Below are 14,411 nucleotides of genomic sequence, written 5' to 3'. Positions count from 1 at the left end.
CTTAGGTACTTATCTAAAGCCAAAGAACTCAAATAATACCTTCTTGGCTGGCCCTTTTGATTGAGGTCATAGATTATTACAAATAGTATTAGAGTAAACTTGATTCATAACCCATGTGGATTAGAAAACATTGCAGAACAAGTCTATATAAATTGATCATATGCAGGTCGTAGTATTTATGGTTGGATTTGTGATACTTGTAGTATTTAGTGATCTTGGATATTTATATGTGGTCAAGGAACCTAGATAATACCTTTTGAGCTAGCTCTTTTCAGTGAAATGCTAGGTTATTACACTATGAAAAGATGGCATAGTGAGAAGGGAAGACCTTGAGTGACAAGGTCAATGGACATGTTGTATCCCAGCCAAAATGTTAAAATTTTGCAAATGGATCTGAATCACATGCCATAATTAAATGTCATCATAGAGTCGTATTCAAGCTTCAATTTGTAAATCTTACCTAAACAAAGAGTTTTCGATGTACTAGTAGAAACAACAAGTACTCGTTTGGTTTATCGAAAAATTTCATTTCATTGGAATGTTTTTTTGTGAAACTGATGCATGACTATATTGTTGTGGTTGAAATTCGGCCTGAGGGTGACCACGCCGGAGGGAGTCGAGGAGACGCCTACTGGGGATGGAGAAAGAGGGCTACCTCCGGTGGTCCGGGGTACCTCTGAGAAGACACCAGCCCGAAAGAAGCAAGATGGCCACCTCCCTGCACTCCGGGATATTTGCATAAAACCTTGGCCGGAAATTCTAGCGAAGACCCTCCAATGGCTAAGTTAGTCGAGCCTTTTTGTAATCGACCTCTTTTATATTAAATCCGACATCAAGGTCAGTATCTTTTGTAGTTGGCCTTTGGCCTTTTAACATCAATAAAGCATACTTTTTCTCAAAGTACACTTTTTCTCTGAGCGTTTAAGCTCGTCTTGCTTCACGTCTTGTGTTGGATTTTTGCACTTCGCATTTGCTTCCAACTTGGACTTAGAATAGTTTTGCAAAGTCAATGAAGAGCTCGCTACCTCCGAGTTAGTCCACTGGCGCAGTGTAAGCGCCAAGGTCAGACATCAGATTTGCTTCGGGCCTCTGAGCTCGAGACCCCGTTTCACTTTCGTTGCAGTTTACCAGGGTATTTTTTCGGTAGAAGGTCGTTGTGAATTTTGGTGCCTTTGACCTTGTCGATTCTTTTAGGCTTTAACTTAGGGGCGCGGACCGAGGTCGAGGTGTCCTTAAGTTTTTTCTGAGATCGAGAGAGCCTTTTTGGCTCTTGGTCGATACTGCAGGGCGCCTCGAGCTCGGGCTTGGGGCGTCATTGTAGACTCCGTCGTTGTAGATATCTGCGGTTGGGGGAGCCCTTGGGCTTGCTTACTTGCGGTCGAGGGAGCCCTTAGGCTCGCGGTCGACTTGGCAGGGCCCTGAGTTCGAGCTCGAGGCGTCATTGTAGCTTTCATCATCGTAGATACATGCGGTCGAGGGAGCCATTTGGCTCGCGATGGACACTGCAGGGTGCCCCGAGCTCGGCTCCAGGGGTGTCATTGTAGCTTTCGTCGATGTAGATACCTACGGTCGAGAGAGCCCTTGGGCTCGCGATCGACATTGCAGGGTGCCTCGAGCTCGGCTCCAAGGGTGTCATTGTAGCTTTCGTCGTCTAGATACCTACAGTCGAGGAAGTGCTTGGGCTCGCGATCGACACTCCAGAGAGCCCCAAGCTCGGCTCTAGGGGCGTCATTGTAGCTTTCGTCATCGTAGATACCTGCAGCAAAGAGAGTCCTTGGGCTCGCGGTCAACACTACAGGGCACCTCGAGCATTTACTTTTTTGAAAAAATTATATAAAATACTAATTATATACTTAATAAAGGGACTATAACAAAAATATCACATGCATAATTTTTAGAATCAAATCTTGGAATACCAAAGCCTGGAGGTTATGAAGGATCAACACCAAACATATCAAAAAATATTTTTAATAGCTATTTTTAATATTTTTAACTATTAAAATTACCATAATTCATAATATATTTAGATGTTTGTCTAACTATTTAAATTACTATATTTAATAATATATTTTTAATAGCTATAATTAAATTTAAGAATATTTAAAAAAAATTTAATATTTTAAAAATAGCTATTAGAAATATTTATTAGGTTGAGTTTTTAGTTAATAGTTAGATAATTTCTTTATATTTTCATAAATTTTAATAGTATATTTTTAATAATTTAGGAGTAATTATTAAAAATAGGTATTTAAAAAATTATGGTGGTTTAAGAGCATTTTTTGAACCATAATTGCAATTCCGTGGGAAAGTAGTTTTGCCATTTCCTACATAGATTTTTTTCTTCTCATGCAATATGAAAAACTTATTTCTATATGAAAGCTATTTTTCCACCTCTCTTCTTAAAAAACTTCAACCAAATTAGATTTTTTTTATTTTTTTGTTAACAAACTTTTTTTTTTCCCTCCTCTTCCCATGAACAAAATAAGTCCTAAGATTTTATTGATATTGGTAACCGTTGTTTATACTTTTTAATCCCAACGAAGAATATTTTTTTAAGGATATTCACCACTAAGTTCAACCTTTCAGCCCATGGCATCTCGAGGGAGATGCTCCCCTAGAGTTAATGGTATCACGACAACAACAGCTAACATCCTTAGAACTCAGCTTTTAACATATTTTCATTTCGAAGTAAATTGGGCCACTGCGGTGGGCGTGCACTCTCAGGAGTTTCCCAATATTTCGGCACCTATCATTATTTAGAAAACAAAAATATTTTAAAAGTAGCGCGTTTATTCTTTTAATGTTTTAAGCACGTGACAAAGAGTGACAGAGTAACAAGCAAAAAGCAATATAATGATATTATCTGACAAAATCACAATTTTTTTAAAATCAAAACCTCTGCACGTTTATGAAAATTAATAATATAAAATAATAAGTTACTAGAAAGCAGTGAAAAGGTTGAACAACAGTTACTATTCTAAATCCCAGCAACATGCACAATTTTTTTGAGTCTGACCAAAATATGTTCACCCCAATTATATATGATTAATTTTCAGCCATAAGAAAAGTCTATTCCATGACTACCATCGTCACTAGAGAACCAAGGATCCCAAAGACAAGACTTGCACCTTTTGCCATTAAGCCTGATAATAAATTGGTTCCTAACAACATTAGCTTTTGCCTGAAATCTTATATATTCAAAGGGAACGATCATGTAAGTTTAGAGAGAGGCATTGGGCCGGGTCGGGCCATTGCCGGGCCGCCCATGGCCCGGCCCGGCCTGGCACGAAGCGGACAGTAACGGGCCGTGCCTAGCACGGCCCCTAAAAGGGGGCTGGGCTGGATTATGAATTTTTGGCTCGCGGACCGAGCCCGGCCCGGCCCATAAGGGTCAGGGCTGGCACGATTCATGGGCCAAGCACGGTACGGCCCGCGAGCCAGCCCAGCACGGCCCATAAGGGCTTGGGCTGGCACGATTCGTGGGCCAAGCACGGCACAGCCCGCGAACCAGCCCGGAACGGCCCATAAGGGCCTGAACCGGGCCTGGGCCGGGCCAGGCACGGCTCGTCCCCCTTAAAATAAATGGGAATAAAATTTTTTTTAATAAATTAATAAATATTGGGAACTAAGGATTTATTAATATAAAGCCATCTTAATGGTGGGGGGTTTGGCATAGACCCCTACCAGTTTATTAATTTAAATCAAAATGGTACATGAAGGGAGGTTTAGACCTTGGTCTGACCTCCAGAATACAATAAGAAAGGAAAAAATAGAGATGACTCACTTTAACAATTAAAAAAATAAAAATGTACAATTATAAAAAATTAAGAAATAAAAATAAATGATCAAAATCTTACTAATCATCAGTATTCACTATTCAGTAGTGTTTGTATCATCATCATCAGAGAATGTTGTATCATGTCCACCTTTATCTTGAAGTCTCGCCTCAGCATCCAACCAATCTTTGAAGCAGAGAAGCATCTCAACCGTTTCGCCAGTCAACCTACTTCTCTTTTCGTCAACAACACGCCGACTTGCACTAAAAGCGGATTCCGATGCTACTGTGGACATCGGCACAGCTAAAATATCGCGTGCAATTGCAGATATAACAGGATATTAATTTTTAACACTCTTCCACCAAGATAATACATCTAGACTCTCTATTTGATTTTCATCATATGCAGACTGAAGATCATTTCGTAAATAAAATTGTAGTCCACTACTTAAAGATGAAGAAGATGAAGATGAACTTGAAGCATGTGTGTGTTTTCTCTGTGCAATGAATGAAAAAATAGATGACGAACAAGAACTACTAGAAGAAGAAATAGAGCTTTCTACGAAAAATCTAGATCCACGAATTTTTTCATCATATATAGCATAAATATCATAAAGAAGTTGTTTTACCTCAATTTTAGCAGGTTCAGGATCTTGAATCATATTTTTACAATATGCATCAAGTAAAATTAGTACGCCATTCAATTTAACTCTTGGATCAAATACAGTAGCTAAGTTATGCATAGGACATATCTTGTCCCAATACTCATTTCATTTAGATTCCATTTGTTTAATAATAGGCATTAAAACATCATCATATCTATGTTCTGCAAATTTTTGTAATCATATATGCTTGTTGTAAAAATGAACATGAAGTTGGATAATAAATATCAGAAAGAACATTAGTAGCATTATAAAAACTAAGCAAAAAATCTTCCAAAATTTTTCCTTTATTCCAATCAATTTCAGTCAATGTAAAGCCTAATCCACGATCATTAATATATGCACTTAATAAATTTTTATATGGGTATGCATCATGTATCATGCTATATGTTGAGTTCTAACGAGTAATTACATCAAGTTTAAATTTTTTAAAACGTTTACCATGATTTATACATAGTTCCTTAAATTCTTCAAGTCTTGATCTTGAAGCATGAATAAAAGAAACTGCATTTCTAATTTTTGAAATGACATCTTGAATCATGCCCATGCCAGCTTGAACAGAAAGATTTAAGATATGACATGCACATCTAATATGCAATAAATTTCCATTTAACATGGGATGCAATGAGTCCTTTAATAATGTAACAGCAGAATTATTATTAGATGCATTATCAAAAGTAATAGACATAATTTTATCATTAATATTATATGAACATGCAGTTTGATAAATGGCATTTGAAATTTGTTGCCCAGAATGTGGAAAATCAAAAGCACAAAAAGCAAGAATACATTTATTTAATTGCCAATCATTATCAATATAATGAGTAGTAATAGTAATAAAACAATTACTACCTACAGATGCTGACCAAATATCAGAAGTTAATGAAACTTTTACATTTAAAGTAGAGAGTGTTCAATTAAACTTTGTCTCATTGCTAAAAAGTTGTCATAGCTACTCTTCTAAATGTACGCCTACTAGTTCTTTTGTAAGCAGGTTGTAGGTTTAATTGAACATATTCTTCAAAATTAAAAGATTCACATAAACTAAAAGGTAATTCATCCTTAACTATCCATTTTACAAGTGATTTTCTTTGATTTTCATGATTATATGCAAAATTACCTAAAAGTGATCCCTCTTATATATTAAGGGTACTTTGAAGACGAGAATCATGTATCCTATGACTCTCTTGATGTCTTTTTAAATGACCTGTTCCCCCACTACTACTACAACTATAAAGTTTGGCACATTTTTTACATTTTGCTTTCCAGACTCCATCAACCATAATTCTATCAAATTCATTCCATACAGCACTAGTCCTCTTACGAGAAGAGGTTTGATCTTCACTCGGTTCACTAGTTCTAGAGGAACTAGGAACATGGGATTGGGGATTAGTTTCTTCTCCCTCAGAGACAGGAGGAATGCCAAAATGACTTTCCTCAAAAGATGACATATCTAAATTGATGAATGCAAAAAATAAAAACTAACCATAAGGAGGAATTGAGTAGAGTGCCAGAGGTAGAGCCGAGATTTGTGAGCTTCCTCTTGTGCTCTCAACAAGAACCTCCTTCTCTTCTCAACAAGAACCTCCTCTTGTGTAGCACTTGAACACTTGCTAAATGCAAACTAAAAATTAAATTGCTAGAAGAGCACTTGCTAAATATTGTTAGAAGAGAGAAATAGTAGTAGTAGAGGAGAGAAGAGATGGTTTGGTGTGGTGAGAATGAGGAAGGAAAGGAGTATTTATAGGACTCCAAATATTTTTTTCTCCAAAATACCCCTCAAATTAGCCGTTTTATAATTGTTGGGAGGGGTATTTTGGGTAAAAACCAAAAATAGCCGTTATGGCAATGGTTTTTTTTTTTTTGCCACACGGGCCGTGCCAGGCACGGCCCGTAACGGCTATTTTTTTTTTGCCATACGGGCCGTGCCAGGCACGGCCAGTCTCGTGCCAGGGCCCGGCACGGCCCGCCACCCCACGGGCCTAGGGTCGGGCCGGGCTTAGCTTTTAGGCTAAGCGAGCCATGCCTGGCACGGCCCGTTTAGTAACAGGCCGGGCCAGGCACAACCCGTTTATTCTGTGGCCCGGTGGGTCTGGGCCGGGCCGGGCCCGGCACGGCCCGATGCCCATCTCTAGTATGTTAAAAAAAAAGAAAAAGCACAATCATTGCAACCAAGAGAAGAGCACATGTTGGAACAAGAGGAGCACATCTCAACGGACAATTTGAACGAGCTCTAAGTTTGATTAGGTATTTTGCCCTATCAACAAAAACCAGCTAATGAAAGTCTCAATTAAACCCTTGTGGTAAAGAGGTATTACAATACGTAATCAAGCAGTCCATCTACACTCAGAACAAGAGCAGGCACAGCATCGCACAGCAGAACAGGAAGACCCAGATCTGATGGAGCGTCCTCTCCAGCTCCATCTCCTGCCTCCTGACCATTGGGCTGAACCCATTCCCTGATGTGTAGTATGGGTTGCTCGAGTCGCACATGCTCGCCCCCTGGTGATTCCTGAACACCCATGGGAGCACTGCGACTAAAATTCCCCGGAGCACTCCCCCGGCAGTCGAACTGATCATCCGCGAGCCTAATGGTGTTCCCAGTGGGGAGGATGGCGGCATGGGATCGCTGCCAGGAATGCTGTGATGAGGGTAGTGTTGATGCTCATGCTGATGGAGATGGGAACGCCGTTGCCGATGCCGTCGAATCAGTGGGTATGTATCACTGTACTGCTCCTCACTTATGGATGAGGATTGGAGTTCAATCTCCTCCCGCTGGACCGAGGGACGGCAAGGGATCTCGTGGGACTGGTGGGTTTTCTTGGTGCTGCGGCCCCGGCCATATAGCGGCACCAGGGTGTTCTCGGTTATGGTTGCCTTGCAGACAGGGCACCGTTGCTGAGAGGCGCTCTCAGCCTGCTGCAACCACTTGTATATGCACGGCCAGCAGTAAAGATGGCCACAGAGTGTGACCACCGGGTCGACGGCAAAGTCCAAGCATATGTTGCAATCAAAACACCCATTGGCCGACCTTGGTGTGCCAGCATCAAGAACACGTCTTTTCAGTGATTCCTGACTGATCTGCGATCCCTGCACAGCTTCACTGGAGCATCCTTCTGCCGGTTGTTCTACCTCCATGTTGCTGTGAGTGTTCTCCGTTTTTTTTTTTTTTAAAAGCAATTGATTTATAGGTGCTTACTGCATAAACAAGAGAGATAAGGTCATGAGCATCCAGCGCTACTGTAATATCTCCCGTGCAGAGTTATAAAGAAACATGACCCACATTTGACTCCGTGGACCATGGACGGGTGGCCTTTAAGACTGCAAGTGGAGGAAGAGTTAAGGCTAGCAGGGACACCAAAAACACCACCAAACAAGAGAGGAAGCATCCATGAGCTTTCAAGATGGAGCATAACCATCAACCAAAAGTAGCCATGTGACGCTAACTCTAAATGCAAGTAGGTAGCTGAGAGAGAACAGGAAACCAACAACAGAAGAAATCTGGTGGGTTTTGTAAATGAAACAGCAATTAGCCAGTATTGAATAATTTAGTCACGACCACACCAAAAAGCATGTAGGGAGGGGCTTCATTACGGTAAGATGGAGCAAAGCAAGTGGCCTAGTATGAGCCTAGAGAAGGAACCGGTGCAGGAAGAGAAAGGGTATAAAATTTGCTAAAGGCCCGCTACTAAAATTGAGTAGGAGTAAATTGAAGAAAAGTTATAAAACTAAAGGCCAAGGAACAAGATGGCCAGCCAGTACCAAAGGCATGGCCATCCTCTTTGATACTTACCAAGACACGTCAACAGATAAGGAAAGATTAGGCCCCAACTTTCCTATTCCCTTGCCCAAACAAGAGGAGAGAAAAACAATCTCAGGAAAGGTTGGTAAACAAATGGACAAATGCCTAGCCTAAACAAACACATGGGAACATGGCATCATGAGAGACGTGTGTCAGATGATAAGAAGATGGTACCCTCTGTCCAGTCTCCACCTCTCTAATTTTATCCAAAAGGCAACACATTATTCAATGAAACAGTTGGTGGAGGAATAAAGATATATGGGCCACCCATAGAATAATAAATGTATCACCAAATGACTGGCTAGAACAAGGCAATGCCAGCTCCTTTGTGATGAAGATGGGGGTTACGTCATTTGGTCTCTAGAAGCTTAAAACGAAAACAGATACATATAAAGATTACTGCCAATTAATTACTCAAATTTGTTCGAATGTTCCATTTGTCAAAGTTCATTCAGATTATGCGATACTTTGTCATGTCAATTCAAGACATTATCCCAGACGGGCCACCAGTTTGCCCCAAAGTCTGGGCATTGCTAAAATGCTCTTAATATGCTTTGCACATAAAAATCCCTCTTTTACAAAGTAATGTTCATAAAACCCTAAAGCAAAATTTATGGATTAAAGAAATCCTCTCACAGAGAACCTAAAAGTCGGTCACACCAACAATTGGCTTCAACAAACTTAGGCCCCCTTTGGGAGAGTTTTTAAAGGGCCAAAAAGCACCTTCTGGCCCTCCAAAAATACTTTTGGATAAAAAAGGGTGTTTGGTAAAAATTTCGGAAAGCTGTTTTAGCTTTTCCAGAAATCTGAAAATAGCTTTCTGAGAGAAGCTCTATTTTGGAGCTTTCCGAAAATGCTGTTTTCAGCTTTGTCGGAAAGCTATTTTTTTCTACCAAAATATCCCTATTTAAACGTCCCTTTTTCCTCCCAAAACCCTCCATCCTACCGCCTCTTCCTCTCTCACCCTTCCCTCTCTCTCTCCCTCTCTATCTCCTTCTTTTTCTCAACGTCGCCAGCCATTTCTTTTTTTTTTTGGTGAATCCAAGGCTGCCCACGGTGGCAGCCACTACCCATGGCCGGCGACCCGTCCACAAGTCATCGCGACACCACCTGTGGTGCGCGGCCGGCCCGTGGAGCGGTCGGGCTCGGCCGTGGGGTGGCCGGGCCTTCGCCAGCCGCGGGACCGGGAAGGCGAGCCGCAATGAAGCCCCCATAGCGGCTGGCCGTGGGCTACTCTTTGGGCGGTGGCGTCTATCACGGCGACGTGCGCTCGTGGTGGAGCTGTGGTGCGGCGATGTCTGCCCGCGATGGTGGCGGGCGAGCCGCCAAGATTGTCGTGGCCGCAGTCGGCCATGGCCTGACCCCCTTCCGCGGCCGCCGCGGCCCGGCCCGCTTCCGGCGCCGTCGGCCTCGCTGGAGGAGAAGAAAGGAGAAGAAGGGAAGAGAGGAAGGAAGGAGAAGAAGAGAAGAATAAAGAAAAGAAAAAGAAAAGAAAAAAAAGAAGAAAAGGAAAGAAAAGAAAAAGAGAAGAAAAAAAAAGAAAAGAAAAAGAAAAGAAAAAAATATAAATAAATAAATAAATGTATAAATAAGGAGAAAAAAGAAAAGAAAAAGAAAAGAAAAAAAAAAGATAGGGAAGAAAAAGAAGAAAAGCAAAGAAAAAAAAGAGAAGAAGAAAAAAGAAAAGGAAAGAAAAAGAAAAGAAAAGAAATAAATAAATAAATAAATAAATGCATAAATAAATATGTATATAAATGAACAAATAAGCAAATAAATAAATAAATAAGATAATAAATAAATGCATAAATAAATATGTATATAAATGAAAATATAAATAAATATATTTCAATGAAATAAAATAATAAGTAAATAAATAAAAAAATATTAGTAATTATTTAACTAATTTATCACCTAGCTAGAAAATTTGTTAGAGAAATAAATGGCCATCAGAAGGATGAAAAATGAATTTACACCAATAATTATAATATTTTATATATTTATTATTGTATTATACTATAAATATAATATTATATTACATTATATCATAATACATTAATATGTTATGTTAAATAATTTAATATTATATTAAATTATTATCCTATAGTATACAATGTTATAGTACTATATTATAATAATATTATATTACATTATGTTAATATTATACTATATCATATATTTATATATTAATACATATTATATTTTATATGCTCTATTGTATAATACTAGTAATGTCCTTTATGGTCATTTTGTCATGCAAAAGTATTTCTCAGTTTGTTTACCAAACACATATTAAAGTGCCACAGCATTTTAAAAATTTAGTTATCAAACAGCAAACAGCTTTTTATAAAAGCTCTACTTCAGACAGATCTACTGCCGACAGCTCCTCCAAATAAGATCTTAGTTATTAGTGTTCCACAAGGTTTGGTTTCATCAACACCATTAACCTGTGATATCACCTCTTAAGTTCACCATTATAAATTGGAGTTATTTTGTGCAATATAGTGGAAAATAATGACCAATAACAACAAAATAAAAGTAATAATTAAAATAATCACAGTTTACATGTATTGGTTACAAAATAATACATCGTTAATTGTTTGAATCAAAAAGTAGTTGTTATTCGTATTATGTAAAGGGCATAATGTAAGAATAACGAATAACAGTCTAAACAATGGCAATTGTTATGCATATTAAATATGCGTAACATAACAAGAGGTCTCTGGGACCACTATGCATTGCATTGATATAATCAATTATATGCTATTTTGAAAGTTATCACTATTTTCATTAATAGTTTATATATCTTAATTTTCCAAAGATTCTTCTAAATATTGCAATTCTACGCATTTCAATGAAGAATTAATGTTTAAAGAGAGAAATGGGAGAACTTTTGATCGACACATATCAGGAGAAAAGAAACAGCATAGATGCCGCCAATTTCAATGATTTAAGTAAATCTTCAAACGTTCCTACTACACCAATAACCCTAAAGGGGTCTTCTTACCTTTATTTTACTAAATAAACAATCTTTCCCATCTTATACATAAGAATCGATACATTCCAAAATATATCTACAGAAACACCCAGCCTTTATTCAAAGATATAAACAAAAAGTATTGATTTACTTACATTTAATGCTTACTCTTGTTGATACCACAGACCAATAATACATTCTTTCTTTAATTTTTCTATCACAAAAGGGATTGAAGCACACAAGCATGAGAATTTCTACTAGCAAAACATAAATAAAAGGTAAGAATCCCTACGATAAAGTACCACGAGAACAGCAGCCAACTAAGAGATTGTAAATGCACTTCGGCATTAACGCATTCACAACTAAAATTCAACTCAACTGAACAAAGAAAATACATATATATTTCGATCAAAGGAGGTAGATGACAAGAACCCACCAGGAGACCTGCCCTAGGAACCCTTGAATCAATTTGCTATACTTGCCCCGAGATCGCTAGAAAGACAAGTTGTAGGAGATCAGATTAGAACTCTAAGGAAACTAAGTCCTTAAAACCCTAATTCTTGAAGACGCCACAAAGGTTGATCACTCCCTTTGATAAGTCAGAATTTTGTATTCTAATCCAAGAACACAAAAGAGCATAGCAAAGCTTGCCAACACTTTAATTCATTCATAATAATCCCTTGGTTACATATGGCAGCCTTTATATAGGCTTCAAACTAAGCTATTGGAAAGGACACCATCCCCTTTCCAAGGCAATAAGTAAAAAACGTTTTCCAAGTCACAACTTCCAAGTTACAACTTCAAAATAATAAATGACACAACTTTCAAGGTTCCTAACTACGAAGTACATGAATAACTTAGGAAAAACGAGTTGACAAGTCAAAACTTCATGTACAAGTAATTAGGAACACAACAAGACTCAAGCCCAAAAGTACCCACGAAAAATGGGCCTAAATAGCATCTCCACGTGGATCAGCCTTGTTTAATGGCTCCAAGCTTTGTTCTTCAGCATTTACTATGTAAAGATAAGTGATCAATCTTGGTGAAGCCTTAGAGTCTTCTAGAGCAGCCTCCTTCTCTTGAATTTCCATGACTAGTCCATATAAAGCTTCTTTCATTTGTTTTGCCCTTGCTCTAGTCATTGGACCTCCAATTCCTTTTGGAATTAGCTTGAACCATTCGGCCAGCCCCTTGATCTCTATCAGTAGAATAGTAAGTTCATTAACTCGCCCATTTATCTTCCATTTCATTTTAGTTAACAAGAAAAGAACAGAAGGTAGAATGGAAAAAAAAAATAGAAACATGAAAAATACAAGACACCTTAGCCGTGTGACAAGAATAAACGTTTAGGTACAGACTAAGGAAAAACTTCCAAACAAAGTAACCTAGCCACCCAATTAGGAGGAGAATAATTTGAGTTCGGTTCATGGGACACGGGATTCTGAGTATGAAAGGGATAGCGAGATCCGGAGCTGGGAAATTATGTTTTTGATTGCTAAAAACAAGTAGGGTGGTGAGACATACGACAAAACGGGCAAAAAAATGTCAAAGCTTCCATAAATTAACAAGAAAAATATTCCCTGATAATTAACATACTTATTTTTTCCTGGCTTCCTGCGTCGGAGTTCTGCCACCGCCACCCAAAGTTACAATATTGAATGGAAAAATCGGGAGAGCAATAAGAAAAGAGGTAATCCAAACAAAAAATAGAGGAATCGAGCCCCATCCCAAGGTTCAAACCGCTCTTCTTCATACAAATTTAACAAAAAAAGAAATTTTTAGGAAAAAACTCGCCTAAATTGGCCTCTGGGTTCGAAGGCGAAGAAAACATCAAAGAGGGACCAAAACGATGCCTCTACCATTCGAAACAGGGCGAAATTCCATCGATTTCTCAGGAGAAGAAAACAAGAAAAAGAACGGATTGTATTGCGATGACTTACCGATTTGAATACCTTTTTCCCTCTCTCTTAATCTCTTTGCGATGGCCTTCTGATGATTGGAAGTAGCGACGACAGAGCTTTCGTGGGATCTAATGGCGGAAAGGGAGGGCGTTCCTGTTCAGTGTTTTGTTGAGGGAGAGCAAAGGGATGAAACGAAACGTTTGGTTTGACGATAATTGGAAAAGAAGGTTGGGGGGCAGTCAGGAGTTGATCTCTCGCTATGTGATATTTATAGCCGAGGTGGAGGGGCAGATAAAAACACCGTGCACGCGACCATACTTTACTTGGGGGCTATTGGCCTGAGTGGCCTCTTCACAAGCAAAATTTGTTTTTATGGTTGTTGGTCGTCCATGTCGTAATTAGCAAAAGTTCTGTTTTATTGTTTTTACCAGGGTGGATTTTTCTTATTAATGTTTCAGCAGGTGAATCATATCGTAGGAAGATCGAAAGAGTTCCATCTGACGAATCTTCACTGTCCTAAAATACCTATATACGAATGGATTAATTCTCGTAACCTACTTGTGTATCAAATTTGGCATGTGTTGGAACAATTTTTATTATCTCTCACTGCATGAGCGACTAATTGCGTTTCAGATATGAGACTTAATTGAGTCTTCCAATCAATATATAAGCTATATGTTGCGCCTTAAATTGTATGACAAGCATGGTGAAGCAATCTCATTTGCAATTGTCATATGTATGAAAGTTCGATAAAGTCGCACGAGATGATTAAATACTATAACATGTATATATGTTTGACCTAGCTAACATTTTTGTGTTGCTGCCTAGAATGTGAAATAACAATGCAATATTCTCTCTCTTGGTGGCCTCTCTAGCAACACATCTGCGAAGCAACCTGGACTACTTGTAACATTCCTTATTTCCCTTAAATAAACCTCTGAAAGGTTTAAACCCTCTCCATATTGTCCAAAGAAAAAAAGTGCAATAACAATAATGCATGAAAAAAAGTGCAAATGCTTTTTAATTATTATTGTTGACCTTTTTTCTGTCTCGTCTGGGTAAGTGCCAAGGAACTCAGTGTTGTATGTGTGTATTGTGAATTTGTAAAATAAATTAAATAATAAATATATGAATAAATAAATCTGACCTCGATTGAAGATTCAACTATGTTAGATCAAGGCTAGTGTTTGACACTATGTCCTTAAGACAGATTTCGCCCTCCACACAGGTGCTTTGGATCTCTTGAGCGTCTGCCTTCCAGGATACAATGATCTTCACAAACAAAAGGAGCACACCA

At 38.7% G+C, this 14,411-nt stretch overlaps 1 protein-coding gene across 2 annotated transcripts; it reads right to left on the bottom strand.

Annotated features, from left to right (window-relative positions):
• Window positions 1–3,557: 3,557 nt before the first annotated feature.
• Window positions 3,558–13,672, bottom strand: LOC103698721 (E3 ubiquitin-protein ligase RMA1-like). Of its 2 annotated transcripts, none has more exons than XM_039119215.3 (2): window positions 13,154–13,487; window positions 3,558–7,635 (listed from the first exon to the last, which is right to left on the bottom strand). In XM_039119215.3, the coding sequence occupies exon 2, from the start codon at window positions 7,573–7,575 to the stop codon at window positions 6,784–6,786; it is 792 nt and encodes a 263-aa protein (XP_038975143.2). In that variant the 5' UTR covers window positions 7,576–7,635; window positions 13,154–13,487; the 3' UTR covers window positions 3,558–6,783. The 2 variants fall into 2 exon arrangements, 1 of the variants encoding a protein (XP_038975143.2); XR_016395724.1 differs by lacking the exon at window positions 3,558–7,635 and adding an exon at window positions 11,423–12,411 and having other exon boundaries at window positions 13,154–13,672.
• Between the last annotated feature and the right edge of the window lie 739 nt (window positions 13,673–14,411).

This window comes from Phoenix dactylifera, chromosome 6 (genome assembly GCF_051530095.1).
Source record: "Phoenix dactylifera cultivar Ajwa chromosome 6, Ajwa_hap1_PhDact_Kaust_v1.1, whole genome shotgun sequence".
NCBI lineage: Eukaryota > Viridiplantae > Streptophyta > Magnoliopsida > Arecales > Arecaceae > Phoenix > Phoenix dactylifera.
The sequence above is the reverse complement of the archived record's forward strand: the minus strand, read 5'-3'. Positions and strand labels throughout refer to the sequence as shown.

Coding starts and splice junctions, on each gene's coding strand:
- LOC103698721 (XM_039119215.3), bottom strand. CDS start 7,575: ATGGAGGTAGAACAACCGGCAGAAGGATGCTCCAGTGAAGCTGTGCAG.